A 25879-nucleotide genomic window follows, 5' to 3' on the forward strand; every position below is an offset into this window, starting at 1 on the left:
TACGAGTGTGATGGTTAATAGTTGTGTTGATACTATCATTTGCAACATAGCAGGGCCAATGTGTGGTGGAATCTGCAGTGGCCTCCTGAAGAGAGCCCTGGCACTTATTTGTTTACAAATTAAGCTCTGTTCCGGCATGATTCTGAATTCTGCCTAAGAATCATGAGCGCCGGCATGATGATCACCACTGTAATACAGTATGTACAGTGCTTCTCTATCTTCGACGCCCAGAGCCAGAATGGAGACGTTAGTGCCTCTTAAGTCGGTCGGTTCCTCACTATTCAAGGTAGGCTTAGAAGCCTTTCAAATAAAAAAAACGGCTATTAATATTGTTCATGGCCACAGTAAGCCACCTGTATTACATAACTTTCTGTTTTTGTTATTTTGTGCATGTCAGGGATCATCAATTGCAGCTCTAAAGCATGTTTAAAGTGCTTCCTACATTATACCCTGAGTTTGTAGTATGTTCTAATGAGGAAGAAAATAATGGCTTTTGTGATTTTTTTTTCTTCTAATCTTGTTATAGTATAATGCGAGTTTCTGGTTGCTCATATGGGTGTTATTTATTATATTTATATGTTTGCCTGGTCTTAACTGCTTAATTTTGCTCACGAGAAATGTGTCACTCATAGTCTTTGAATGTCACTCATAAGTACAGTGAAAAATAAAGATGTCACACATCAGCAATCTGAAACCTTGGCAGCTATGAACAGGTACTTTAAATAGTAACTCAATATACTTGTATACTTCCGTTTGATGAAGGGCGTGGGGGAGAGGATTTGGCCTTGCGGCCAGAGCAGCGGAGCTTGGAACTGGGGAGCATGTTCGAGTCTTGGCATCGGTTCCGCATTGTGTGATTCTGGACAAACAACCTAATCTTTTGGCGCCTACCTACTAGAAATGAACGTGTTCTTGTGTAAGTAAGTGGTGCTCAGGTAAAACGCTCCCATACTTTCGCGCTCCCATACTTTCGCACTATATAGATCTGCTAAAAGGAATGGGTGAGCTTGCTGAGCACTTCAAGCGCAGGAAGTTATCTTCTTGTCTTTCCGCACGTGTTAGAGACAGGGTGGACGTCTAGCAGCACCATCTCAAGAGAACGCGTTTATGAGGCTTTATCTCTCCATCTGCACCCGGTGGCCTGCACCCACAGGGAGGGAGGCAAGTTTACAGGCAGTCACGCGTTGGCACGGTGCATGACGGGACTGTGTTATATCACAGGGCTGAGGCTTGTCTCCCAGGCGCTGGGAGTTGTAGTTCCCTCCATCACGTGCTTCTGTTTCTCCCGCTTCCTTGGTGCCAACAGGTGAGTTCACATGTCGTCATTTCCTGGCGTTTCCTTTCGGGATTTGTAGTTCAGTGGGTGGATAGCCTATTTGGGTGTCTCATGCTGCGGAAACTTTTAAACTACGTCTCCCGTCAAACCATGCGGCCAGTCTAAGCGGAAGTGCGTCATTACGCGTGCGTGGCCGGGCACTCGCGACCTCTTTAGTAAACAGAGACGTCAGCCAGCGGGTTTGGGAGCAAAACAAAAGGCACAGTCCGCAAGGGAGCCGGGGAAGAAAAACGGGGAGAGCTGCCTGGGAGCAGGGGTATTGCAAGGAACGGGAGCCGCATGGGTGTGGGGCGTGCGACGGTCTGCCGTCAAGTGAGAGGAGAATTCGCGCTCCGCGGACGGCTGTGACGTCACTGAGACGGGGCCAGCCCCTGGACCCGGGGTTTACCTGTGCTGGGTACCCAGGGGTCATGGGGGTGCACTTGGGCTCAGTGAGAGAGACAGACCCCATCTGAGGAATAGAGAGGGACTACAGCGCCTGATGAAGCTCAGATCCTGCCGGGGCGCTAGATCAGACCAGTCACCCTGGCTCCTTGCGCCGAACCGGAGCAGCTGTCAGATCATCGTTGCCCACCAGCACCCAAGCATCAGCTGGACCGTCCCTAGCGCCTGCAAAAGCACAGCACTCTCAACCTAAGCACTTAAACAGCCCAGGACCCAATCAGGACTTCGCCTCCCCTGGATCCAGCACTTAAATGAACGCCAGCACTTTATTTACCAGAGCCGTAGCACCTTTACAGAAGCTAATCACCGCCCTGTTGGCCATTGCACAGACCCAGAGCATCAGTGGAACACGTACATCCAACCTGCTGCAGGGGACCGGACCTCGGCCATAATCCCCTCTCTCTCTGTTGGAGTTCAGGCCCACCGTCACCAGAGCACTAGCGACCTTGGAGGCGTCCGGTGTGGAGGTTTTCCTACTTCTTGTCCCCAGTACACACTCATCGCCGCTTCTGAGCCTCCTTGTACCGCCCTAGCACAACCTGATCTCTGTAACTGGGGCCCACGGCCGAGCTGAGGAAGAGGCGCCGGAGACGTGCGCTCTGCATCCTCCAAGGTGGAGGTGTGTGTGAGATGGTGCCTCCAGCACCCTCGGAGCCGGACGATCTCCAACCCCTCTAGGCTGCGCTGAACCCACGTGAAGGATACATGTACATCATAGCCCTCGGGCCACCGTTGCATGGGGTTTACAGAACGTGACATTGCACAGATCTGCAGTTCTCCAGAAGTCAATCCCGAGTGTCTCTGATCCTCTGCCTACTTTGTTAGCCGCGTGTTTTCACCGATCACATCTTGGTTGAAGCAGGATTTATTTTGCCTCCTGGCTCAAGTAGACTGAAGTTTCCTCTCTGCTGCCATGGTGGGTCCAGCCACCTGCCATCGGTGAAGTTAACGGGGCGCTGAGGTTCGAGCTATAAACAAGCACTTGTTGCACCCTTGGTTTCATTGACGTTATCTCGAGGGTCGCCGAGATGGAGGAAGCCCTGGAGCTGGGCGGGGTGGACATTGACCCTGACTTCGAGCCTCAGAGCCGGCCCCGATCCTGTACGTGGCCTCTACCGAGGCCGGACTTGTCCATTGTGAAGCAGGAACCTCCGTCCGAAGGGATCCCAGTGGACGAAGCTCGGTGCGATGGCCAAGAGGCTGTTATCTGCCCGCAGAATGATTTGGAAAGTAGAGCCGTGGCAGAGGGCATGGCAGGGGTCGGGGGAACGACCCCTCGGAAGGGCGGCTCTCGGCGCAACGCCTGGGGCAATCAGTCGTATGCCGAGCTGATCAGCCAGGCCATCGAGAGCTCCCCGGAGAAGCGGCTCACCCTTTCCCAGATCTACGAGTGGATGGTGAAATCCGTGCCCTTCTTCAAAGATAAAGGTGACAGCAACAGCTCCGCCGGCTGGAAGGTACGCTTTCCCTTCTTTCCTCTTTTAAAAATCTTTGGTTGCTGCAGTTCTAGTTCACTGCTTCCCATGTAGGTATCCATGCTAAGAATATGTTCGTATTTATGTCAGGTTTTGATTCCTGCATGCCCTCTCCCGTCTCTGTTAAAAGCTTGGTTTACTCCAAGTGTTTCCCTGGCAGTTATGCTGGCGCCAGGGGAATAACCTAGGGATTGTGTGGATTTGGGTGCGCTGAAGCGAAACCTTTTTGGTATGTGCTGGTCTAGTGTTGCGAGTGAGGGGGTTCAGTCGCAGGGAGCAGAACCGCCCGCTGTTAAGTCACTAAAGCTCCCACGCTGTTAGGCTGTGGTCCCGCCTCGCTCGGCTTGTACTGAGTGTGCGGCCCCTGAGCACAGCAGAGATATCCATGCCAGCCGGCCGTTGGGGAGGGGAAATAGAATATCGTTTTAGCAGAGTGAGAACAAGCCACAAGTATCTAAGTGACTCCTGTATTCGGATGAGAACGGTGTCAGCGTGGTAGATTAAGACCCCACAAAGAACACACCACTTCCCTTCAGAACTACCCACCCTTGCCGTTTAAACATCCCTAGGGAGGAAGCCTTCAGGCCAGCATCACTCTGAGGGAGGCAGAGTGATGGAGCGCAGAGGACATCAGGCCACACATTACTCAATTCAGAACAACTTTAATCGATCTAGTTAAAAAGCATAGATCATAAAAGTATATACATTAAAATGACATTTCTGACCATAAAATCTACTGGGGAGTAAATATAAGAAGTACCTTTTACAAACCTTAGTCAGTAGCACTTCAAATTTAACAATTCCCCAGTATACTAAATTTATGTAATTGGTATCGTTACTCAATAAAGTGAACACAGTGCAAATTCAGCTATCACGATTCCTATAAAAATCACAATTGATATATGGTTAGATATTACAGTGAAAACGACTGACGCTGTCATAAGAACGATAAAAAGAGACAAATTAATTCTTGTATCAAATACATAGTTTCCTAAATGATGTTGATGCTTAGTTAATGAGTTATTAAAACTTAGGCTGCTATTAATTCTAAAAAATGTGTCCTCCGGTTACAAGCCCAGAGGAATGACGTGACAGAAAAACAAGCAAAAGGATCATTAAGCTTTTTTAAGAAAAACAGGGTGATGCGACATTGTGTAAACTTGTCGTTTAAAAGCTGGAAAATGTATCTAGATCTTTGTTCTTTATAGAAGTGACCGAAGAAGAAGACATGACGGTCAGATTGTTGAGAGGAATTGGCACAAGGCCAGAGTATAAGATCATTAAAGGAGAACTTTTTAGCAGGGAACCCCAGCATTAACAGGATTAAATTTATGCGAAACCTCAAAAGAATAAATCTATGCTGCAAGTTTCTAACTTTTTCTAAGTATGAGTACTCGCCCTCGATGGTGGGTGGGGGGGTCAATTGATACAACATTGCAACGGGTTTTGCATGATACCTTTCCTTTCTCTCATAACCTGCTTTTGCTAAAAATAATACTTTGAGTCTATGTTTTAGAAAATTAGAGCAGGTACTCAGGTTTGTAAATAGTTCAAGCACACCTAAGGATAACGGCATAGATTTAACATACAGCCACCAGACAATTTGCTGTACCTGATCCAATGACAGTTTTTTTTGTTTTTTTTTACAGTCTGAGTTAGGCCTACTGTGCCTCTTTTCCAGAGGCAAGTCTTATAATGTCAGTCACGTAGGGTAAGTCAAATTCTAAGTGGCAGACATAGTTTGAAAAAGAGCCAGGGTGAGAAACTACCCTCTTAAAAAACATCCTCTAACTTTTGAAGAGAATCTATTGATGCTGTTCCCCAGAGCCCTATATGTTGTGGCCGAAATAGTTTTAGCACCATAGATTTTTTTAATAGTCTCAATGGGTGTTGAGCCCATTTTCTTGGTGAAACTAGAACCTAAACCATTGTTCGCTCCATTATTAATGCCCTATTATCCACCATATGTGACCAGGGTTGTTTATTGTCCAATAATACCAGTAAGTAGGGGAAAGACTCCACTACTTCCACTTTTCGATTTCCAATATGTAAGGCTGGGAGCCTTTTAGAGGGGGGTAATCCTGTGGCTAGAACAGAGGATTTGGACTTATTTAATCTGAGGTCCAGCGATGACATGACACTCACATAGCCAGGACAGGCATAGCTCTACAGCGCCTATTAGGACAGCATCCTCCACGTATGCCAGGATCAGAAGTGTGGCCGGAGGGAAAGGGGACATCTAGTGTGGCGCCAGTCAGGGCGGCCTCCACCCCATTTGTGTAAAGGGAACATTAGAATGGGGCACATTACTCATCTTCCCTCCACAGTAGCAGTACAGAGCACCCCCACCATGAAGGGCTCGGAGCTTGTTGAGCAGCGGATTACCCCGCCTTCTGCTTCTTGACGGCCAAGCAAACAATGACTCCCAGGGAGAGGTAAGCTGAGGTTCTGGCTCGGCTCCAGGAGCCCTAACTCGAGCTGACAGCATCCTTGGCATGTAATTCGATCAGACTAAGATAAAAACTCTTCATACTTAAATGCGTATTTTCGAACACACTGAAGTATTTCCCTTTGGGACATTAGATTGCGTTGAGAGGCATTTTTTGGTAGTGAAAGTTTATAAACATGAGCTTAGAACCCCTCCCCCCTTCCCCCCCCCCCCATCACTATCCTGATGACAATGTCGTTATTGAACTAAGAGGCACTCATTTGTCATTCATGCCCTGTATGTGGCCTAGGTTCTTAGTATGGATGGAACATTAAAGTATATTAGAACATTGGAAGCTCCATTGAAAACAGCGGAGTGCTCCGGGCTTATAGTGGCTGGTATAAGCCCGGAGCTCCAACATTCCAATGTTTCTTTGTTCACAGCTCTGGCTGTGAACAAAGGCTTCAGGGAGCCTGAGAGGATTTCAGTCCCCTCGCGCTCCCTGAAGGCTTTGTTTAATTTGTTAGAACATTCTGCCACCAGAGGGCAGAATGTTCTAATAGCCTTATAGCCCTTCGTAGCAGGGCTATACCGGCTATTAAAGTCCCGCTGCTTTGTTAAAGGTCCTCGCCTTCGGCTCGGGCCTTTAACGATGCAGCGGGCCTTTAATAGCAGGTATAGCCCGCTACGGCGGGCTATAAGGCTATATTACAACATACATAAGAGTGGTTTTTGTACAGCACACTTCCTGGGCTGATGTATTTAACGTGCTGTCAAATGTGACAAACTAAAACGAGCTTTGGCAAAGCCAGGTTTGGCATTGGCTGCCAGCATTTACCATTTGTCAATGCTTGTTTTATCCTGGCACAGTTTTTAGGTCTGTGAGCCAGCGCATGCGCTGCTCTGCGAGAAATTTAGTGTGTGGGTTTCAAAGTGCTGCCACAGGCTTTTGGTGGCCTAGAGCGTGCGTTCACGCGAGCGTGCGTTCACGCGAGCGTGCACGTGTGCAGCCGCCGTCTGTCTTTGATCGCGATCACTTTCGCGGGCCGCGTGGCCGTGTCGCTTTCGCGGCCAATGCTTGTTTTAATTGTTACTTGTTATCTGTTACTACACGATTTCAATTAATTGCGAGCGTTAGTGAACATTTCGTCCTTTATTTTTTCTTTCAGATTTGAAATAATAACCGATACTCTACCGCCATCATGTGGCTAAATATCTCAAGTGCAACATAACATAGAGAGTAGGTCAAATATCCAGAATGTCTCAAACTCTTCAGAGAGTAATTTATAAAACCAAAACCAATTACTTGTCCATCACGTAGCACGGTTAGGCTAATACAGTGATAGCATTTTTAGGACCTGTGGTCGCTATATTCAGAACTTATCAGATAGCTGGTGTAAAAGTTTGCTGTACAAAAAAGTAGTAGGGAGAAATCCAACCACTTTGCAAAATGAGAACGTTAACAGATTACATTTTATGTATTTCGTACACATTGCTCAAAGTTTCTTATATCTAAACTGGTTTTGCGCCCTATGATTTATAACATACAGATGTTAATGTGTTGTCATGCAAGCATAGACGTCGATTCACCAAAATACCAAGGGTAGTGGAAGTGACATCACTTGTCCTTTGTCAATAATGACATCACAGGAAGTGACAACATATGGCCTTTCTTTACTCTTTCTAGCCTCTCCCACCTCTATCCCACTCCCATCCCACTCCCGCATCCATCTTTTCTCACATTTCGCTGTCTCTATATCACCTCTTTTTTTTACCCTATCCCCCTCACCTCCGTTTTTGCAGTTTCTTTTTCACCTATCTTTTTATCGCTTATTTAGTTCACCTTTTGATCTTTTTTTGTTTCTTTAGATTCCCTCCCCTCTCTTTCTCCGAGTTCTCACACACCAGTCTGCCTCTTTTTCACCTCTCACGTCTCCCATTCTCTAACTCTTTGAAATGTCTCTTTATGATCTGCCTGCCCTCTTTTTCTTACCTGTCTCTCTCATCCATCCGTCACATTTTTCTCAAACCAGGCTCACCCTCTCTTTCTGTCACTTATACTGTCTCTTTATCGTCTGTTATAGCCTGTGTCTTTCCCTCACCTTCTCAATCTCCCTTTCATATAGGGTTTTTTTTTGTCGGTCACCTGTCTCTCTTTCTCTCACGCATACAAACATGCACACACCTGGAGAACAAGATAACTCAGTCAACTTAACTGTGGTTTCATGACGTTTGAAACTGGGTGGTGTGCTTAGTACATGGACACTGTATTTGTCTTTCTGTCACCGACCTGCTACTCTGCAGTGTCTGCCTCCTGTCTTCTCTCTGTTTCCTCTGGTCTTCTTCCCCTAGTCATTCATTCATTCTCTGTCTCTCTCTCTCGCTTTCTGTCTCACTCTCTCCTTTCTCTCATCTTTTACATATGCTGATTTTTCATCTGTCGCCATATGTGCTTAACAGCCAAAGACATGGAGACGCTTTTTTACCAGTGCTATGTCCACTACGAAAATATGTAATTATATTGCAAGATTGTTGCTTTCTGCCATGAGCTTGTTTTCCATGCTTTCTTGTACTGCAAAGTTAGCTAAGGGACACCTCAGAGTAGAACACACCCGACACGAATGTTGTGTCATTGTCAAGTTTCAGATGGACACATTTCGATTCATTGTAGCCCTGTGTTCCACTCCTGAACGCATATCATTCTCATAAACATTCTAAGTAACTACTGGCTACTAAAATTAAAGAAGGATCACAAGACCCACTGTTTCATTTTTGTTTGTCAGACCTCTCATGCCAGGGGTCGCAAAGGCAGTGCCAGGAGTAGCAGGGGCATGTCAGGGGTCAACGCTGCAACCCCTGGCGACCCCTTAATGATGTCCATTAACGCAAGGCGTCATTTTACCAAGTTTGAATGTTGTCTACATATGCCCTTTGATGCCCGCAAATACGGATTCCTCATAGGAGCATACATCACCCTTTTGAGTAGAAGTGAGCAAGTCACTGAAAGCTTGAGCAGCAGGCCTAGCTCTCAATCAATCAATCAGGGTTGGTAAAGTGCAACTACTCATCCGTGAGGGTCTCAAGGCGCTGGCTGAACTCGAGGTCATCTTGGAATCTTGAGCAACAAGCATTGGTCTAGCTTTTGGAACCTTATAAGTATTTAGTTATGCAGCACAATATCCTTGGTGCAAAATCAACTGTTGCATGGCTAAACACTTATAAGGTCCCAAAGGCGAGACCTGTTGGCTATGCCAATGCTTGTTGTTAAACTTTATTGTTGGGCCCATACCAACATAAAAATAAAATGCAAAAAGCAAAAAACCTTTTCAGTCTCAAAAACCACAACCTGCCGTATGGTCCAAGGCACCAAAGGAAATCCCTTTGAGTGCAGATGTGCTCCTTGTGAAAGTGCAGAGTGCTGGGACTCAAGAGAAGTGGACTGACCTATACCTATGCAGTATCTGTAGTGGAGGGTAGAAAAAGGCGATCAAGACAACAGTAGACTAATGGGTGAAAAGAGAGGTGTCTGATCGCCCCTATAAGTATGTTCGGTATTGGTAACATTAAAAAAGTCTCACTTAACTCCAGACATGAAAAAAGGCACAGTGAAATTGGCTGTGGTCTAGGATCATACATTTGGTCAAGCAGGTTAAGAGAGGCTGGTCTCAGGTTTCCTAGTTACACGATTTCACCACAGCACGAGTCTCTTTTCCTCTCTCACCCATTTTAAATCCAAGGTTGATAATTTGTCTTGAATTCTTTGTGTTAAATAAATAATTGTGTAAAAGGATCCATCAAGTTGAAACCAGAAGATTCTATAGAAAGTTGATTAAGGGAGCTGGTACCACATGAGCACTCTGCCTGTTTTTGGCTTGAGGTTTCAAGAGTGCCTTAAGCTGAGCCGAGCTCTTAGCTCGAGTCTTCAGAGGCTCGCACCTATACTTTTGTACGGTAGTTTTAGTTATTGTGGGTCACGCTGCATAAGCAGCAGTGATTCTGATAATCTCACCACTGTCCTGATGTAGCACCCAGTGACCCCTCAGACTGGAGGCTGCACATGTCGTCATGGTTTGTATTAGACATACAAACAAAAATTGGACAGTGGACCAACTTCTAAATAGGCACCAAACTCAGAATATGAACCAATCAAGTAGCAGAAACAAAAATACTTTTGTGTGCAAAACAACTACAGCGCCCTCTGTCCAAAGGCACCACCCCGTTCCTCAGGGTCAAAAATGCAAAATACGTTTGTATTAAGGTTGTACCACTTTATGAATATATATGAAATGGTCCACATTTGATCCAGCAAGTAGTTGAATATCCTTCTTTATTATTTTTTCAAAACTCTTTTCTTTTTAATGAAAGAACCACTGCCAACGCGTTTCGTTCTCGAAAGAGAACTTCTTGAGGGCATTTGTAGTTACCACGGAATGTGAGGCATGTAGATATGACACTGCAATCCTGATTTCATAGATGAATGACATCCCGTGTTCCCAAAACAGCTTATTCGTTGTAGAAATGCTGATAATATTTGGAAGATAACGATGATGTCTTTGAAGATAAAGTGATACGATAGTCACTATGATATGTCAGATGAATATCTACATCTAGCACATACCGTACCTGTGAGTAAGGCATGGTTATTCCGATGAAGCGCTCGACACGTGGGGACCCGTTCATATTTTTAAACGCGGTTCCGCTTAAGCCGTGTTTGACTATTATCGTCTTCCATAGCGCCGTGAGTTCGAGAGGAATTATCATGTTCTCGACCTCTTTGAACCGCGTTTGAAATACAAATGGGTTCCCCACGTGTCGAGCGCTTCATCGGAATAACCATGCCTTACTCACAGGTACGGTGCGGGATGTGCTAGATGTAGATATTCATCTGACATATTATAGTGACTATCGTATCACTTTATCTTCAAAGACATTATCATTATCTTCCAAATATTATCCGCATTTCTACAACGAATAAGCTGTTTTGGGAACACTATGTCATTCATCTATGAAATCAGGATTGTAGTGTCTTATATCTACATGCCTCACATTCTGTGGTAACTACAAATGCCCTCAAGAAGTTCTCTTTCGAGAACGAAACGCGTTGGCAGTGGTTCTTTCATTACAAAGAGAAGAGTTTTGAAAAAATAATAAAGAAGGATATTCAACTACTCGCTGGATCGAATGTGGACTATTTCATATATATTCGTAAAGTGGTGCAACCTGAATACAATCGTATTTTGCATTTATGGTATGTATTAGAGGCTGCAAAGATCCTTCTGAAGTGAGGTGACTTCACTATCTGCTGTTAGATGGCTATAATGGACTTATATGAAAACAAAGTGAAATAGAGCGATTCTGTCCTTAGACTGAAGTGGGCCTGCACAGTATGTGGCCGCATTAAAACTATTGTAAACCCATAAAATCTTCGTCTCATTAAACATTTATCAGGACTTCCGAGCCCCTCGCCCATTGCCCACCTGCCCCACTCAACCATCTATCGTTGTGAGTTGGCCCTCTGGCCCCTCTGAGTTGGCCCTCTGAGTTGGCCCTCTGGCCCCTCTGAGTTGGCCCTCTGGCCCCTCTGAGTTGGCCCTCTGGCCCCTCTGAGTTGGCCCTCTGGCCCCTCTGAGTTGGCCCTCTGGCCCCTCTGAGTTGGCCCTCTGGCCCCTCTGAGTTGGCCCTCTGGCCCCTCTGAGTTGGCCCTCTGCAGGGCTCGAAAAATCTATTCGTCCACTCGCAATTGCGAGTAACCTTTTTATCTGTTCGAGCTATTGTTAGCACCTACTAGTTCCATGAGTGAAATTAGGCTGGAAAGGAGCAAGTGTTCTGTTCAATCAAACTGAATGAGCAATAAATATGCCATTAAATCTTGTTTTTATCTTGACACATTTGCTGTCTGTTCAAGGAGAGAGTTCAAAAATCAGTCTGCCTTTATACTAACTGCTGCTTTAAAAATGGATTTTATATTTCTCTTACTAGAGTTAGAGGTTTTTGTCCAGTGAGCTGTCTGAAGATGTCAGTTATTTTTCTCTAACACATAACATTTAAATAAATAGCCTGTTAATCAATATTACAAATATGTCCAAATATTTCCGGAATTATGAAAGCACATTTTTTCATAATTAAGGCGTGTGATGCAAACAAAGTGTTAAATAGGAGCAAAACAAACCAGAAAACTTTACTTGGTGATATGCAAATGACACATATTTGCAGAAAATTTATTTCCAAACATTATTGTTTGTAGACTATATAGTTTTATCAGTAAAACAGCATGTCCGTAGGAAAGTTTGTGGCCATTTCAAAGTAAAATTTGCTGATTACAAATGACCGTGTGTTACCACTTCATGGTATAATTATGTATTTATTAAAAGTGATAGTTTTCAAACATGATTTGAGAAACCATCCTGCCCCCTCCCTAATGACAATGCGTTAATGAATTGGGAAAAGCAAAACCAAAGGGGATGATGGACGGAGTGTTGAACATTGCAAGCACTCGCCCCCAGTCAACTGATCTGGGTTTAATCCATCATCATTCTTTAGCTCACTCAGCCACCCCAGTTCAGACATGGCCATATGCAAATCAGTCTGACCCTGACTGTTCCCATGAGGCACAGGGTCAAGACTGATTTGCATATGGCTGGGTTCTAACTGGCATGGCGAGCAAAAAAACGATGGATTTAGGCCCAGATCTCTGTACTGGGGTGAATGTATGACATTGTTCTGCATTCTGTCCATCAGCTGTTTTAGCTTTAATGAACTAAGAGGCAGGTCAGGGGTCATGTGTATCCTGTGGCTAGATTTGTATTATATATGGGAACAAAGTTTAGTCTATTAAATCAAACAAAATAGCTTTTTGTACAGTACACATGCTGAGCTTGCCCATTTGAAGGGGCTGTCAAATGTGATAATGAAGAAAACGTTGGCTCAATTAATTCAAATAGTTGCCCACGTACACGTCATTTGAAACCAGTTTATGGGTCAATAGTATTGCAGATAGGTTGAGTAAATTAATTGTCACTAGACCTGCAGGTCTAGTAACATTTTTATGGTTTTTCGAAGCCTGCTCTGAGGTGGCCCTATAGTCCCTCTGAGGTGGGAGGGTGGGCTGGTCCCTCTGAGTTGGGGTGGGGGGGCTGGTCCCTTCTGAGTTGGCCCTCTGAGCCTTCCTTCCATTCCGTCGCCCTCCAGCTGTTGAGTGCTGCATCGGCTCTTGGCCTCTCCTATACGCGTTCTCATGCCCCCTTACTGTACTTCCTACATAGGCCCCTTTCCCAGTTTTCGCCCCGTCGTTTCATTGGCCGCCCCTTAACTTCCCTTTTCTCTGATGCCCACCCACACACTGCCCCGTTTTAGTTTTACACTGGTCTGTGTTTTGTTGGTCGTTGCAAAGTAGTGTTGGCAAGTTTGCAGTGCATGTTGTGTGCATGGGCCGTCTCCTGCGCCATGTTCAAGCAGCCCCAGTGGCAGGCATGTTGTGTGCATGGACTGTCACCTGCACCTTGTTCAAGCAGCCCCAGTGGCAGGCATGTTGTGTGCATGGACTGTCACCTGCACCTTGTTCAAGCAGCCCCAGTGGCAGGCATGTTGTGTGCATGGGCCGTCTCCTGCACCATGTTCAAGCAGCCCCAGTGGCAGGCATGTTGTGTGCATGGGCCGTCTCCTGCACCATGTTCAAGCAGCCCCAGTGGCAGGCATGTTGTGTGCATGGGCCATCTCCTGCGCCATGTTCAAGCAGCCCCAGTGGCAGGCATGTTGTGTGCATGGGCCGTCTCCTGCACCATGTTCAAGCAGCCCCAGTGGCAGGCATGTTGTGTGCATGGGCCGTCTCCTGCACCATGTTCAAGCAGCCCCAGTGGCAGGCATGTTGTGTGCATGGGCCGTCTCCTGCGCCATGTTCAAGCAGCCCCAGTGGCAGGCATGTTGTGTGCATGGGCCGTCTCCTGCACCATGTTCAAGCAGCCCCAGTGGCAGGCATGTTGTGTGCATGGGCCGTCTCCTGCACCATGTTCAAGCAGCCCCAGTGGCAGGCATGTTGTGTGCATGGACTGTTACCTGCACCTTGTTCGAAGCAGCCCCATTCATGTTGTGTGCATGTACCCTGTGCTAAGCAGGCCCACTGCATATTGTGTGAATGTACCCTGTGTCAAGCAGCCCCAGTGGCAGGCCTAGTGCATGTTGTGTACATGTACCCTGTGCCAAGCAGCCCCCTCCGGGTGGCACGCCTGGCAGCGTAGCCCCTCTGCGCACCTTTACGTGCCGGGGGCTCCTGGCACAAGGGTGCGATTCTCTGCTCCTGCAGTGACTAAGCCCTTGACGGGCCGCATTCCTGGCTCCCTGGAGAAAGGGTGCTCTGTGCCCGGCTTGGCCGGGATTGCGCCGTTTCTGAGAACACATTGTGCCGCTGAATGAAGGGGGAGGAACGTCCTGGAAGGGGCTCCGCGGTGAGCGACCAGAGCAGGGCATCACATGAAAGGCCTGATATGTGAACACAAGCGCCCAGTAATCCAGTGACTGGCCGTTTCACGGCGCTGCCGCAGGCCTGGCAGGGCGGCATCGGTGCCATGGCAATGCATGGCGCCTCAGGACTTTTGCAAGATAGCTACATGCTGCCGGTTAGCTTGATACCAAGATCATCTAACTTTGGCACGCTACGAGACCGATTCCCACGGAAAGGGGAATCGTTTTCCAGTATCCCGGGGTCTGTTGAAATGAGGAGTCTGCTTGCTCAGTTGACACTCTCCCCAGCAGACCGGAGTCCTACAGACTCTCCCATGGCACACCTGCCTTCGTTCACTTCCGGTTACATTACTGGAAGACTAATCGCCACGAAGGTTATTTCTCAGAGAAACGTCCTCTGTTAATTTAAAATCCACCCAATAAACCATTCTACAAGAGCCGCCCTTTCAAGAGATAATGTCCACCCAACCGCCTCCCCTGAACCCCTCCAGGTGTCGAACCTTAGCCATACTCCCGAGAGCATCTATTGCAGAGTCCCACACCTCCTGTGTCCATCGGGAGTGTGGCGACAGCAGGGGCTTCGGCTCTGCTCTTGCTGTCCAAGCCGAGCTTCCTTGTGAACAGCCCCCGCACCTCCAGAAACCTCATCAGCCGGATGCTCTCGGAGGGGCGTGATTTAGGGGAGGTTGTGCTCTGTGTAGTTGCTGCCTAAAAGGGTTCAAAACAGCCAGCACGTGAGTCCATCTACCCAGAGCAGGGTCTTTAAAAACCGCGACGGTGCATCACGGATTAACCACTCTTAGTCTCAAACCGCCCCTTGTTTATCTCAAATAATGGTTCTGAGACACTGACCACGCTAAGAGTGATATCCAAAGAACGATAAAGCAGGTGCTGGCCATTATTAAGGCGCGTTTTTTATGATTGACAAGAAACAGATGGGATGGCTTCGAGGTGCCTCAAAAGTACGTGAACGTTATTCAAAATGGTGATGCTGGTCACTTACATCCATGAATGGGTAAGGAAGCTTTCATGCATTCAAGACTGGCGCACGGGCACAAACCTTAAGTGTTTGTGCGGCTTCTAAGAAATGTGCGCCCTTCAAATGTAGAAAATGGCAAACAATTAAAACGACGGCGCACGCCGTATATATGGAACTAAACATGTTTACTGTATTAGTGAACTTAGTCACACAAGTCCACGCAGCCTTCTCAAACAGCATCTTTTAGGTCAAACTTGTGGTCTATTCTCGTGTGTGGTTTATTGTTGAAAACCGGACCCCCCTGGTGAGCTTTACCTCTGGAGCACAATCCAGACATGCCTGTGTGGCCAGGAGGGGATGCCTGAAGCAGAGCAAACGTCTTCTGACTAGAAAGAAGGGAATCGCCCATCCTCCTTTGATCCAGGGAGACTGTGGACGCACACTCGGGAGGAGACTTACAAAAAAGGGACGCAGCACAGCACCCCAAAAGGTTGCGGGGCGGGAGCAGGAGAGCACCGTATCTTCATAGGTGTATGCATATCCGAGCACACACGAAAAAATCGTCATTTAAACTGAGACAAGTGCATTGCACAGTATAAATTGAAGATAGATTCTTGTGTTTTAATTTTCTTTCTTATCAACCAAAGAAAGAAAATTAAAATACAAGAAGCTATCTACAATTTATACTGTGCAATGTATTTGTCTTAATTGAGTCAGCGACGATTATTTTGTGTGTGCTCGGATATGAGTACAATTGTCACATTTAATTTAAATAAAAAAATAACTCTTTGCGTATATATTCAGTTTATAAGCAGATATTCATACTAAGGTTGTGGTAATATATATCTGAATGATCTGTAAAAAGAATGTTTAGTCTGGTCTGGGTTCATGGCCAAACCAAAGAGATAAACATGTTTTGAAAATTCCTAATTTTTAAATCTTTAAAAAAAAAATCTGGAAAACAGCGATTTTGTGTAGGGGAAAAGGCTGCAGCGAAAGAGATTGAAAGACTCCAATCCTGGGTTCATGTGGACTTTGAGTAGTAATACTAAAAAAGTTTAAAAACAATTCAACAATTTCCTGAGCACCAACAAGTGTAGAATACAAAAATGTCCGAGTTCTCTTGTTTCCAATTTGATTTATTTCATCAGAATTCCTCAGTTTCACAAGTTTTCATCTTCAGATATAGCCAACGCGTGTTTCATCAGAAACTATGTCCTTACATCACTGACTTCATCAGGGCTATAATTAAACAAACAAAGATATTCTAAGACCCTATTTATAAATCTTGTCTTTCCTTCACCAAACACCCTGGTGAATATAAATCCCAAGATAGTTATTGGAATTTTACAATTCACACATCCATAACCGAAAGAGGGAAAAACTCTATTAATCAGGAGCCACAGTGCCTTTTACAGGGAGGGTATTATTTACAAGGATGGACCACCTTTGTGGACATTCAATAAAACATTTCAGTGAATAGCTTCTCGTCATGCAAACCGAAGAATAAACTGTGTATTAAAAAAGACACCTGTGCACCCCAAAAGTGAATTGCACTCCATTCACATATTGATGGTCGGGCTCACCTTCGCAAATCAACATCGAGCATCAAATCTTTATATCTTTCCTAAGTAACGAAATACAAGTTAAATGTGAATGTTATGTTACACACAACTCCTCTAGAAAACGATTATTCTACTCCAATATTTTGTACAGAGTCCTCCCCTTAATTCTTTTCTGCCTTCTTTCCCAAAGTAAAGATTAGACCACGTATTGTTCAGCCTATAAATAATAAATATTAGTAAGAGCACTACTCAACTCTCCGAAAATCGCAAAAAGTCTTCACTTTACTTCACGTAACAACTGTTCTCACACTACAAATTCCACACATAAAATTTAAACAAATAGCTATTTCTATATCACACAATTATAAAAGCTACAACCAAAATCCTCCTTTAAATTCCTATCTTACCCACGCACCCATTGTGTATACCAATACTGTTAAAAGCTCGTTCGATACCATAAACACCATAATGTTTGCATATATCTCAACCATGAACGCTGACCACTCGTAACGTTCAAGAACACTTTATACTTCCATATTCAAATCTATTTAATCATATCCTGCATCAGTTCACCAAATGCGTTCACAATCGTCTTTACATACCTCTTTGAGCGGAGAGTACTCCATACATCGTTCCGGAAGGCGTGGTAAACCAGTACCATTTTTGGTTCTGCTTTACATAGGGGACAGTGACATCGATCAGTAACTATACAGAAACAGTTTTTATGTTTCACTAATATTAAAACCCAATACTTCCCATTTAAATCTGTAGTATTCCTCTAGTTCATAGTACAATTACGGCTTATTTATTTATATATAGAATAATTGTTTAACGCAACCACCTTGCCCAATATGGCCGCCGTCAACTTGTCACCAACATGGCGTTTCCATATATTTCGAGTATCACTCATCATAACTAAGTAGCATTTCCCGTTTTTGCGGGTATCCTTAATATGTCGGAAATCGAATTGAATATTTTACATGTGTGTTCTTACTAACTCCTAAATTATAATTTTTAGTTGGACGATGTAAATAACGCTACAAATAGCCATAGAAACCACAATATCTCCGTGTTCTACTTATCCAACATGGCCGCCTTTGGCTTCTTTGTGCACATTATTATGGTAGAACCAACATGGCATCTTTCAAGTATGTCCCGTATAATTATATAGATGAGAAGTTAGAAATCAATAGCATGTAGTGGGGTTGTCACAAATGGGTCATGATAATTCTTTGATTTGTGGATTTTGTGTATAAAATCTTCATAACAACTACTAAAATAACGGTCATGGTAATATTGTTTTTGGGCTGGATGCTTTCAGTCTGCATCTGTGGGCAACAGTGGCAGCCCCTTTCCCTTGGAGCACTGAATTTAGGAATTGTTCATTCTAGCACAAACAGGGAATATTTTATGAGTTTTTTTGCAAGTGACCCTGCCACTTTTTGGTTTAAATTTCCTTTAAAAAGTTTAGTTTCTTTTGTAACAGTCGAGGTAAGCCAGTTTGTGTTTTAAAGCTTGGCACCTATAGGTGCGCATGCACAGACACAGTGGCAGTTTCTCATGATCATACACCACAGTCGCGTGAAATGTGTTCAATCATGTAGCGCAGTCATATGGTGTGTGGACTATCATAGTACGGTCATGTGACGTGCAGACTATCATATAGTGCGGTCATGTGGAGTGCGGGTGATTTACCTCTTTTTGTATTTACGTCAAAAATGTGGGCATTAAATCTCATTGTCTTGCTTCATAACAGAAAGAGGTCCATGCTTTTAGGCATTCTAGGTACCCGTTAATCGTTAGGGGAAGAAACTTGGTAGACCGTGTCCTAGTGTAGATTCTAAGGATAAACCAAATGTCTTCGCTGCTGGGAATCCATGCGCCCTTCTATTTGGAGGCCTTAAGTAGTTGCTTCGGACAGCAGCACCTAAAAGTGCTTGGGCCTGAAAAACGTCACAAGGGAGTTTACCCATAAAGTGGTGTTTTCGTCTTCATATGGCACAGTACTCTACCTATGCAAGTCTTCGCTGCAGCAGCAATGCTCGTGTGGTGATGGTTATTATGTGAATGGCTTTCACAACTTCATTTGACAAAGAGATGAGAGAAAGAGCAGTGTTAACGTTTAAAAAAAAAAAAAAGAAACACCGATTCAAATAGAGAAAAGAGCAGGCTTTTCTTCCTGTCTTGTCCCTGCCGATGGAAGCCCCATTTTGGGGTGCTTGGTAATTCTAAAGAACAGTCTTGTTTCACATACTCCCTATAGACCCATGAGATCACCCACTCTTGGCGTGCAGGAATCGAAATTTAAGTCATGGACTACCTTCTTGCTGTGCCCAGAGCTCCCAACCAACCCGCTGCCGGTGCAGGGGCTCTCCCGGCGTAAGGAGGCCTTCATTTACTTCATACGTCACACTCCTGTTTATCCAGTTGCTAATCCTTTATGGAGCGTTGCCAAGTTGTTAGTAGCAGAACCTGCTACCTTTTAGTTAAGGTGTTTGTTTTCTCACTTTAATGTTTTACCTCGATCCCCTGCAGTTGTGGAACTCTGCCTTCATTAGAAACCCAGCTTCTTGGAATGTTTTTTGTGTGTTTCCTTGTGTGCAGCTATTTTCACCATGATTTCTTTCTCTTCCGTTTGCTATAAGTTTATGGTATTGTTGCTTACCTTTTTTGAGTTCATTTTCAGTGGCTACTGCACATACACTTTCTCTTCTGTCTGCAGTTTTGCCTTTTTTTTTAGGTCTCGCTGAGCCCAGCGCATGCGCTGACTCGGAGAGGCATTTTGTATGTGCGTTAAGTGCTGCTGGCTGGCCTAGCGCTTGCGTGCACGTGAGCATGCACGCACGCAGCCGCCATGCGCTAGGCCAGCCAGCAGGACTCGGGTACGCCTTTAGCGCATCATCGCGCTCTTTTTCGCTTTCACAGCGATCGTGATGACTTTCGTGTTTTGGAAAGCATGGGCCGTGCGCGCACACAACTCCCGCTGCGCGCGCGGCCAATGGTAATTGTTGCTGTACTCTTTCCTTCCACCTCTTTGTTAGGCTCACTCCTCCAATACCGCCACCCCAGCCGTGCGTCTAAACTCTCCCCAGCTCAGCCGCACATATTGCTCTCACCATGAGTCCGCGGTAGTAACCTCCTTATTGGCTACACTCCTTACTCATCTACACTATTAATAAAAGCATGTCCCGCGAAACTGGTTCCCATAATTACATATGGTGACACAATTTGGTTACCATATCGTAAAAAACCACAGTGGAATTCAAGAGGAGCAGCGGTACAAAAAAATGTTGCGTGAGATCATGCGCTCGTGATATGGAAACTGGCCGGGTGACTCATGGCGGTACTTCGCGCGCTAGAAAATGCTGCATGGCAGGTCCAATAAAAGTAAACGGTGCCCTGGTGCTCGTTCCTCACACGCTGCCTTCACTACCCTGACTAATGCCGGCTCAATGACTGGCAAACAGAAACAGATACAATTGGAGTATTTTTATCCTGGAATCACTGGAACCTGACTAGGGACAACAGGACGGGACATTTAGACGCTAATTCATGCATCATTGAGCACGCTATCAGAGCCCCACAGCGAATGAGTAACGTGTAAGCATTTCCCAACCATTCCAAAGACACAATACATCACCCAACCACAACCAATGAGGCTAGCTGACAAAAGCTTTCTAGCCAATCCAATGACATCAGTTCTTCGAAACAAATCCAAGATCGCCACACTTTCACAGGCCAAATAAGAATGTTTCCTCTTACTTAATTGGCTGTGAGCACCGATGTGCCTTGTGCCATAAGATTTGCTTTCTTTTCTCAGTAATTACGGGACAAAAGACGTCCGTTAAAGAAGTGATTACGAACTGTCCACTGAAATTCCGAACTGGTTTTTACTTTAGGAGCCTGTCATTGAAAGTAAAGCTCCGGCGAAGACATGCCTTTGTTCAACACCAACCCTTACGATCAAGATGTGGTTAAGTGCTACCTCTACAAGAGGAAAGTCTACCCCTTCCCACCCAGATGTCCTGTAGTGCCTACCACTTCATGTGAATCGCTCATTGGCTTGCGGTTGTCAGGAAGCGTAATTGCTCCCATGCCAGTGTGCAAGTATGAGAAAGACGTGTGGCTGCTGTAGTTTGCAATTCACTTTCGATTCAAACTACATTTAGTTCTTTCTGTTTGTATAATTTGCGGATCTCTAACTTTCAGAAGATGGTTCTTACTTGTACTTCGAGACCATTGTAGAAGGCCTTTCCTTAAGGTATTTGGGCAATTTCCAGTTTCGTCATATACATATGCATTAGTCTCAGTTATTTTGCTTTGGCCAATTTAGAGTGCTATGAATTGTCATTTGCTTGTTCTTCTCTTTTCACATCACAGTTAACAGGGTGATATTAATGCATCTGGAGGCGTTGACAATGTTCTTCACTCGAGCTTTGAGCTGGTTTCCTCCCCACAGGAGTGGCGTAGATCCTTTGTTTGTAATAGTGCTTGTTTCATTTGGTATAAAATCTCGGGTCTCTTTTGGTTGAGCCCTGTTTGGATGGCCCCAGTTCTGCTCTCGTCCATATGCAGAAGACGTTCAGCCTGCCAACTTTGAGGGCTGCCTGATGAATTCTATTATAACCTGTGGCCAGGGGGCATTTTGTGTGCACCAGAAAGAGAAAAATCGACATCTATGCTTCTCAAAACTCTGAAGGAGTAAGCTGCATGCCCCTTCGCTCTGCCTAGCAAGAAAATGCCTCTAAACCAGGGGCCTAGGTGGGGTGACTTTTGTCTAGCATGCTACCCCTGCTTGTAAGCTCGGTGGTGTTGGAGGAAGAGCTCTACATTCGTCTTTGTCATTCGTCTTTGTCAGTAGCGAGTCCTTACTCCCTTATGATGCATGTTGTGGTGCTGGTAATGCTATGAAAGGTTTGCGTGTCAGAGCCTACAATCGTCATCTAGTGGCTTTTTAGTGCTTTGCCGAAGCAACTGAGACATTATACCAGTTTACTCTATAAATTAATCTAATCCGAGCTTGATGTGTTTTTAGAGATTTAAGATTTTTATAAGCTTGTTGCCTGCAGCGTTCCAGAACCCAGCAGAAGAACCTATTTTTCTTATATTGCAGAATATAGCAGATTTAGAGAAGAGCAAGCGCAAGGCTTTACCAGTCTAAAAGAGTTTGAAATTTGTTGGTGTGTTCATGCAATTACACTGTCGCCGGCAGCATCGTCCTCCTGTCACGGTGGAACAAAGGCTCTCCCTACCAGCACCCTTTGACAATTTCTTGCCAGATTCTGCAGTCTCAGGAGAAATGATTTTTTTTCATATCAATTAGCTGGTTAGCTGTTCAGCAAGTTTCATTCCTGTTCTTCGATATATATCTGAAGGGATTGCTCTGTCCGATATGCAAAGCGTAAATATCCAATCAAACATTTAAGTGATAGCTGATGAGCTAGTTACTTTCTTTTTGCTTTAATAGAAAACCATAACTCACTACATTGCAGTTTTTACAAATAAGTCAGGCCCTTTAAAAAAAATGTCTTCATTTATAAATGATGGAAATGGAATCACTTAAACATTACTAATGTATATGGTGAAATCGTTTTTCCAATTCCTTGCAGCCTGGTGTCTGTATTTTAAAAAAAAAAGTAAAGTGTGTGCATTGGATACTTTAATTTATTCCTGAATAGTCATTTATTGGCAGAGTGGGCTTTGGTCAGCTCGCTTCCTGCTTACGCAAGCACTTTGTATGCTTCTGTTTCACCATGCTAACTTGGGTATCTGCAGAGTACAAAATTCTTTGTAGTCTTAACTGTGAGTTTATGAAGTGCCAGTTTCTCTTTATTCTCCGGAAGCCTTCACTTGCTGCTAATAAATGTTTTTTACTTTTGAGATATTGTCTCTAAAAGATGCCTCCAACAGTTTAGGAAAGAGACCTTTTAGTAATGGGTACAGCTTTCCTGGCAAAAACGTGCACGCGTTGTATTGCTTCCAATGGCAACGCGTGCACGTCTGGCGATTCACTTGCGGGAGCGAGCAGCTGGCGCCATATGTTATCAATTATCGTACCTTGCTGCTCGCTCCCGCAAGTGAATCGCGCAGGCCCCCTCCTCTGTCCCCTCCCCCTGCTGCCGCGCCCGCTTGTTATTAACTTTGAGCGCTAGGCGCTCGCGCTTGTCTTTACTTCGCCTGAGTTCCAGCCTGCGGTTGGGTGCGCTTCACTTCCTCATACTAAAAGTAAAGCTCTCGGGACTCGCCCTCAAGTCACTCCTGAGCCTCCTCCCTCATCACTTCTATCGACTTCACTACACTACCATGATCCCGGCGCGGGTCCTGTGGGCAGTGGGCTTGATGTGCTGCACGGGTGAGTTGTGTTTTTTTTCCAGTGCATTTCGCAAGTTTGCACTTCATTTTCTTTTTAACTTGAGGCGCGCACGCGATCTTCTTTCCGCTCCTGACTCCCTTCCTTTCCCTCACTTTCACTTCTGCTGCGCGCGCACCACCACTTTTGTTGTTGTCTCAGTTTTATATAGCTCAAACTCGATCCAAAGCTATCAGAGTGCTTTACATGAGCGCCAGTTGCAATACAGACGACAAAGGGACACTTTTTTTTTTTTTTTTTTTTTATGTACGGTGAGATTAAGTGACTTGCACTGCATTACAAGTTAAACTGTCTGCGGTAATCTGATTTAGATGCTATGTCACATCAGATGTATTGTATTATGGTGTTACTTTTAAAAAGCGTGTTTTACCTCATTGCATTATCGGATGAATTTAGATGAACCCAGGCGTGTGTACATCAGTGGCATTGAAGGTGTGCCGGGATTCATTGGTGTGAGAGCGCTCTCTTTGCCCGGTTCATAACGGTGGCATTCCACACAGTAAACGGGTAGGTGGTTACACTTACCTTGTTTGTACTGGTGCCCGTGCACACATGCTACGTCACAGCCAGGACACTCAATCCAGGCTGCCACCTCCAAAGAGAATAACTGGCGTCGACAATAGGTGCTGAGACCCGAGAGAGGACGGTGACTTCAGTAGGCAGGTCCGTTCTTTCGACAGACAGTCTCCTGGCAAAAATAGATTTACGCCATGATCCGTTCACTTCCCTCACTGTTTTTCCATCTGTCCCTCCTATTCTTTTTGTTGTGGTCTCAGTTTTATATAGCGCAAACTCGATCCGAAGCTATCAGAGTGCTTTACATGAGCACCAGTTGCAATACAGACGACAAAGGGACACTTTTTTTTTTTTTTTTTAGGCACGGCGAGATTAAGTGACTTGCACTGCATTACAAGTTAAACTGTCTGCGGTAATCTGATTTAGATGCTAAGTCACATCAGATGTATTGTATTATGGTGTTACTTTTATAAAGCGCGTTTTACCTCATTGCATTATCGGATGAATTTAGATGAACCCAGGTGTGTGTAAATCAGTGACTGTGTGCTAGCAAATAACCTTCACGGAAAACCAGCAAAACCTGTCCGTCTTACCTCCGTTTGTGAGATTATCCTCTAGGTTGTGTCTCGAAGGATTTATTTTATTTTTCAGCGAAGAATGCTTTGACAGTTTGACTCCTCAACGGCCAATGTGGTAAAAACAAATATTGGCAAAGCCAGTAGGTCTGGTATTGTATAACCACCTTTTGGCTTTGTCATGAACCTTTTGGTCTGCGAGAGCACACTGCCCTTATAGTATGGCAGTGCAGGCTGATCAATGAAAAAAATAGCCTTTGATTATTACTTTCCTGCTTGCCCAAATTTCTTGATATTTTAAAACGACTTCAACTCATTTTGCTTGATGTGCTCAATTTAACCATCTCTTGAAATTGTAAAGGTTTCAAAACTGCCTTGACACACAGAAGAACAGACAGCAGAAACCATTATGTGAGTTTATTATCTAGCAAGGGCCTCCTAACACCCTGCTTGCCTATCCAGCTGTTGTACATAGATTCTACAAGACATCCTTAAAACATTCCAAACACTGTTCTAGATGTGCAGGGTCATAGGCTAACGTGGGTGAGAAAGATACCACATGGCTGTGTGTTGAAGCTCTTGATAACTGGACTGAACATGCTTTGTTTTAGTGAGTGTGTGGTTCATGTATGTACTTTTGCCCTCATTATGTTTCATAGAGGTAATCATGTAAGTGCCTTCAGTACACTGACGTATTAGGTCTAGGTTTTTTTCAACAAAATCCCAAACTAGTAAACCCTACTTCCATGTTCGAACACGTTGTTATACAGGGCAATAACTTCATCTCAAATCTTTAGTTCCCGTATATGTCAAGTTGGGGTGATGCTTCTTCAGTCACCCAGGCCAGACCTTTCAATATCCTAATAGATCAAGGAGTTACCATGATGCCATCATTTCAGCAGTGTTGGAAATCCGATAATACGATTTATGGTCCCTCTGGAAACTGTTCCCGTGTTTGGCCTATTCTCAGTCCTTACGATGGTAGCACTGGTATTCACACATGTAAACTAAGCCCATGAAGCTTCTCTTAACTGTTTACCTGTTAATGCAATGTCAAAAATGATGGAACGATGCTGAGCTTTGATGCCCTTGTTCTAGGTTCATTGCATTGTGTCCCTGTGGCTCCTTGAGTAGTGGGTATGTTGTATCCTCAATAGGAATGTATTCTTCAAAGCATAGCCCCTCCAGAGATTCTCTGACTCTTGTGCTACAAGATGAACAGAGATGAACTGAGAACAAGCATTGGCATAGCCAATAGGTCTCGCTTTTGGGACCTTATAAGTGTTTAGCCTTGCAACAGTTGATGTTGTTGCACCAAGGATATTGTGCTGCATAACTAAATACTTATAAGGTCCCAAAAGTGAGACCTATTGGCCATGTCAATGCTTGTTTTTTTTAGCTAACAGTTGAATGGAGTGATTTCATTGAGATAGGATATTTAAGCTCCTGAGGCAGACAACAAGTATTATTCAAATCTGTACAAACATTCACTTATTAGGTTAAGTGGCAAATACAGATGATTCAAAGTCCAAATCTGTGGCTCTGAGCGCCTCCGTTTGTGCCTGAGCTGCTGCTCTGACTTAAGCACAGGTGGTGTAGCTTCAAACTCTGTCTACACTCCAGCTAAGAAGTGAGGCTTGGACCTCAAATCAAATTGCAAAAGACAAAATAGGTGCAGCACGACCAATCATCTTTGTAGTTTGCATGCTCTGTCCCTGTTTTTAAAATAATTCT

General features: G+C 44.8%; 1 protein-coding gene across 1 annotated transcript in view; it reads left to right on the forward strand.

Moving 5' to 3' along the window:
- The first annotated feature begins 1454 nt into the window (after positions 1 to 1454).
- The window catches only part of FOXO4 (forkhead box O4), a 133301-nt gene continuing 108876 nt past the window's right edge, over positions 1455 to 25879 (forward strand). The window contains exon 1 of the mRNA XM_085608410.1: positions 1455 to 3237. Within this exon, the coding sequence (XP_085464536.1) occupies positions 2809 to 3237 (429 nt within the window). The 5' untranslated portion in view covers positions 1455 to 2808. The remainder of the gene's footprint in view (positions 3238 to 25879) is intronic.

This window comes from Triturus cristatus, chromosome 5_2, assembly GCF_964204655.1.
Source record: "Triturus cristatus chromosome 5_2, aTriCri1.1, whole genome shotgun sequence".
NCBI lineage: Eukaryota > Metazoa > Chordata > Amphibia > Caudata > Salamandridae > Triturus > Triturus cristatus.